The 4,423-nt window shown below is 39.0% G+C and overlaps 1 protein-coding gene across 1 annotated transcript; it reads left to right on the forward strand.

Annotated features, from left to right (window-relative positions):
* The first annotated feature begins 484 nt into the window (after positions 1-484).
* Positions 485-2,362, forward strand: LOC122093059 (L-type lectin-domain containing receptor kinase SIT2-like). The gene has a single exon (XM_042663315.1). The coding sequence runs from the start codon at positions 485-487 to the stop codon at positions 2,360-2,362; it is 1,878 nt and encodes a 625-aa protein (XP_042519249.1).
* The last annotated feature ends 2,061 nt before the right edge of the window (positions 2,363-4,423 follow it).

The following is a 4,423-nucleotide window of genomic DNA, read 5'->3' on the forward strand; positions in this document are numbered from 1 at the left end:
TTCTGTTTCTGTTCCCAGAAATGGAAATTTCTGTTTCTGTCATTTCTTGAAACAGAAACAGCAGAAACGTTATCAAACGGACCCTAATATAATCAATTGCTTTGATATTTTGGACCTACTATTCCGCGGATTGTTGAAGATAGTCTGTTGACCGAGAGGATTCTTTCTCAGAAGGATCAGCCACCATTGTCAGGGGATACTGTGTTGGCTGGTCGCAATTCAATTACTTTTTTGAGTTAGAAAACAGTAACGCACCTCGTACGTTGTTCAAATTTCAATGTAGTATTACGAGTCAAACCAAGAGTCATGTCCACCCTAAGTGACCAATCACTGTCGGGTTGCCTTCAAAGACCATTGATTCATTTAACTTGGTTGTCTTAAGTGTTCACCAAGAAAAAACTTGGTTCTCTAAGTTTCGAAGGGACCATAAAACAAGAACCATAAGAGCAACTCATAAACCTTCGGCATCGCCATCAACAAAATAATGTTCTTTAAATTCGTTCTATTTTTTCTTCTCCTTGAAGGAGTTGTAGCATCACAACAAGAAGACCTTGATTTCACTTACAATGGTTTTCAAGGAGTTAACATGAGCTTGGACGGCTTAGCCCAGATTACAAACAATGGCCTTCTCATGTTAGTAAATGGCACTACTCAACAGGTGGGTCATGCTTTCTACCCCAATCCACTTCACTTCAGGAATTCATCCACCGGTATTGCCCTTTCCTTCTCCACTACTTTTGTATTTTCCATGGTAGTTGGGGCCTCTGGTTTCACGTTCGTGATTGCACCCTCAAAAGAGTTCCCAGGTGCTTTGCCAGCAACTTATGTCGGCCTCTTCAACCAGACCAACATTGGCAATTCATCCAACCATATCGTAGCAATCGAGCTTGATTGCAATCAAAACAAGGAGTTCGATGACATCGATGCAAACCACGTCGGTATCGATATCAATGACTTGAAATCTGTTCAATCTGCACCTGCTTCTTACTTCAGTAATCAAGAGAATCGGCATGTAAACCTTAGCCTCATCAGTGGAGACCCCTTGCAACTCTGGGTGGAATATAATGGTGCAGTAAAGCAACTTAATGTGACTTTAGCTCCTATTAAAGTCCCTAAACCAAGTATCCCACTCTTGTCCTTCAAAATTGATCTTTCTCAAATCATCCTGGATTCCATGTTTGTGGGGTTCTCCTCAGCTACATACTCCTTTCCAGTTTCCTATTATGTTTTGGGATGGAGTTTTAGAATGAATGGGGAAGCAAGAGAACTCACACCCTCCCAACTTCCTAAGCTTCCTAAAACTAGACATAAAACCAGACGTGAGCCTTTTATTGTTGCATTTTCTGTGATAGTGGCTACTCTAGTGTTACTCTCGGTCTTCTTTATCATCCGATTTATGGTAAAAAGAAAGAGAAAGTTTGCCGAAGTGCTTGAAGATTGGGAACTCGATTATGGACCTTACAGGTTCAAATATAAAGATCTTTACATTGCAACCAAGGGATTCAAGGACAAGGAGCTTCTTGGAACTGGTGGCTTTGGTAGGGTCTATAAAGGTGTATTACCTACATCCAAGACAGAAGTTGCAGTAAAGCGAGTCTCCCATACTTCTAAACAAGGGGAGAAAGAATTCATTGCTGAGATCATTAGCATTGGAAATTTGAGGCATCGGAGCATAGTAACACTCTTGGGCTATTGTCGACGTAAGGAGGAACTCCTTCTAGTCTACGATTTCATGCCCAATGGGAGTCTAGACAAACTCCTTTTTGATCAAACAACAACGAGCACAATGCTGAGTTGGTGTCAAAGATTTCGAATAATAAAAAGTGTGGCAGCGGCATTGTTGTATTTGCATGAAGAATGGGAACAAGTTGTGGTTCATAGAGACGTGAAGTCCAGTAATGTCTTATTAGACAAGGAGCTAAATGGTAGATTGGGAGATTTTGGACTTGCAAGACTGTATGATCATGGAACTGATCCTCAAACCACCCATGTAGTGGGGACAATTGGTTATCTTGCACCAGAACTTTGTAGAACTGGCAAAGCGAACCCAAGTGTGGATGTGTATGCATTTGGGGCTTTTTTGCTCGAAGTTGCTTGTGGTAGGAAGCCCATAGAGCCAGAAGCATCTGAAGATTGTACCGTTCTGGTGGATTGGGTGATCTCATGTTGGAGTAAGGGCTCAATTCTTGATACGGTGGACCCAAAATTGGGGATGAATTATGAAGTGAAGGAAATGGAGTTAGTGTTAAAACTTGGATTGCTTTGCTCTCACTCGGTTCCAACTTCAAGGCCACATATGCGAAAAGTTATGTGCTATTTGGAGGGGGAGATTCCTCCACCAGAGCTGACGTGCTTGGTATAAGAAGAAGCATTGCTGACCCAATTTTTGTGCCATCAGAGGGTTTTAGTGAATTCTTTATTTGGTATCCTCATCTTATGAATGACTCAGCCATCATCAGTTGCAGAATCTATGATCTCTGAAGGTCGATGACTTCAATGGATTATAGGTTTTATAGCAATCCAAGAAAGGCTTTTTTTTTTTTTTTTTTTTGCTAAAGGATCCAAGTGAGGCGTTTTATTATTTCATGGATTCTCTTAGTTTCCAATCCAATATTTGATCCTCTGTTAAGTCACATAATTAAGTATGTGGCATTTACTAATATGATTGATTGTGAAGTCCACCCTTAGTTTATTTTATCTGATTGTTATCTTGAGGGTTAATTTTAGATCAATAGGGTTCAGGTCATTGATAGTAGTTCAGTACCGTCTTGCAATTTCATTTTAATGTAAATTTTTTGGCGTATGCATTTGGAAGAAGTTTCCCGTCTCTGTGTGGTGAGGGTCACTGCTCACTGCATGATTGAAGGTTCAAGAGATGAACATCCCCTCCTCCCCCTCCTCGAGTGGCCTCAATGTGCCGTGGTGAATGGATTCCCATTCGCTGTGACATTAGGAAACTCATCCTATTCATTAAATGGTATATTGTTAGGAAAAAAAAAATTGGATGTTCAAATAATTTCACTGTTTAGGTGAATGTGATGCAGGCCTAGATATCATAGCTGAAGCCATTGAGGCCCAATGGTTGCACCTTAAGGCTATAAGGAAGTCAGCCCTCCATGCATCAGCTTGGCCCATCTCAGCCATCGACGACCCCCAAATACTAGCAAAACCAGCTTGTTTGTAGGTGATTCCTACATACCAACGTCCCTAATAAAGCATTCAGCCTTCTAGAAAATTTGGACCAAGAAGGCAAGATCACTCGTCATATTCAATTCCTTTGGGGACTCCATTAACAACTTACCTATACATTGATGCCTTGGAAAGCCGCTTTTATTGACCTGAAAGTAGAAAATTAATGTCACTTGGTAGATAGAAAATTAATACCGGCCACATGTACACCGACTCAACGCCTCTTCATCTATAATGACTTGAATAAGAGCCACTTGGACATTTGACTTTCTCCCAACCTTTGCTTTCTTTGTTTTGATGTTGATTTTGGAGGAAACCGCTCTCTATTTATGACATGAAGTTAGAAATAATTGACAAGAAGGTCTAACCATTTTTATTGACCCATCTTATCATATATGGGTTTTTAGTCTCTGTCTCTTCCATACACTTGATATTACAATTGGAAGATGAAAGAGAAGCATACTTGAATCATTTTTTATAGTCAACTTCCCTTGCTTTAATTATTTGGTTCTTAAGATAGATGGGAAGTCAAGGATATGTAGGACTACTCAAGGATCTTAACAAAATTTTTTGGTTGTTCGCTTTTAATGGAAATATTGTGTGTAGGATAGCTTAGATTAAGGTTTCTATTGAGATCTAGTTTTGTATAAATTGTAAGAATTATGCTCATTGTAAGATCATAATAAAATAATTTGTAGCCTTACTCCATTGTTGAGTCTTAAAACCTTGAAGAGTTTCCTCATTCATGTGATCTTTAATAGTCACTTCCATGGCCTAGAAGAGCTATATCCTACAATAGTTTGATTCTAAACATTATAGTCCTTCATTACGATATGGGAAAACACATGATCGAATACACATTTCTAAGGCTTACGTCCAAATGGAAAATAAATGAAGACAAAAGAGCAAAGTACAACATCAAAGCCTAAGGATAGACCCCAACAAAAGACTAAAAATAGTTAAGCAAAGGGGGATGCACCAAATTAAAGCGAGAGGAAAAATGACTAACCAAATGAAAGCTTCCTAATATAGACACACATTGACTTACCACTACATTATTTTAAGATTCGCCACAATTCTCTCCAAAAGGGAACAATAGATATTTGTTATGACGAATACATAATAAGGACCTCCTTTCCAAACTGATCTAGAAAAAAGAAAAGAAAAGAAAAGGTGTTCACATTTTCTTGAGTGTTTTAGTATAGATAACCCTTACCCAAAAAAAAAAAAAAAA

Source organism: Macadamia integrifolia, chromosome 11 (assembly GCF_013358625.1).
Source record: "Macadamia integrifolia cultivar HAES 741 chromosome 11, SCU_Mint_v3, whole genome shotgun sequence".
NCBI lineage: Eukaryota > Viridiplantae > Streptophyta > Magnoliopsida > Proteales > Proteaceae > Macadamia > Macadamia integrifolia.

What these genes read in the sequence shown, in the direction of transcription:
- LOC122093059 (XM_042663315.1), top strand. Translation starts at nt 485, where the DNA reads ATGTTCTTTAAATTCGTTCTATTTTTTCTTCTCCTTGAAGGAGTTGTA.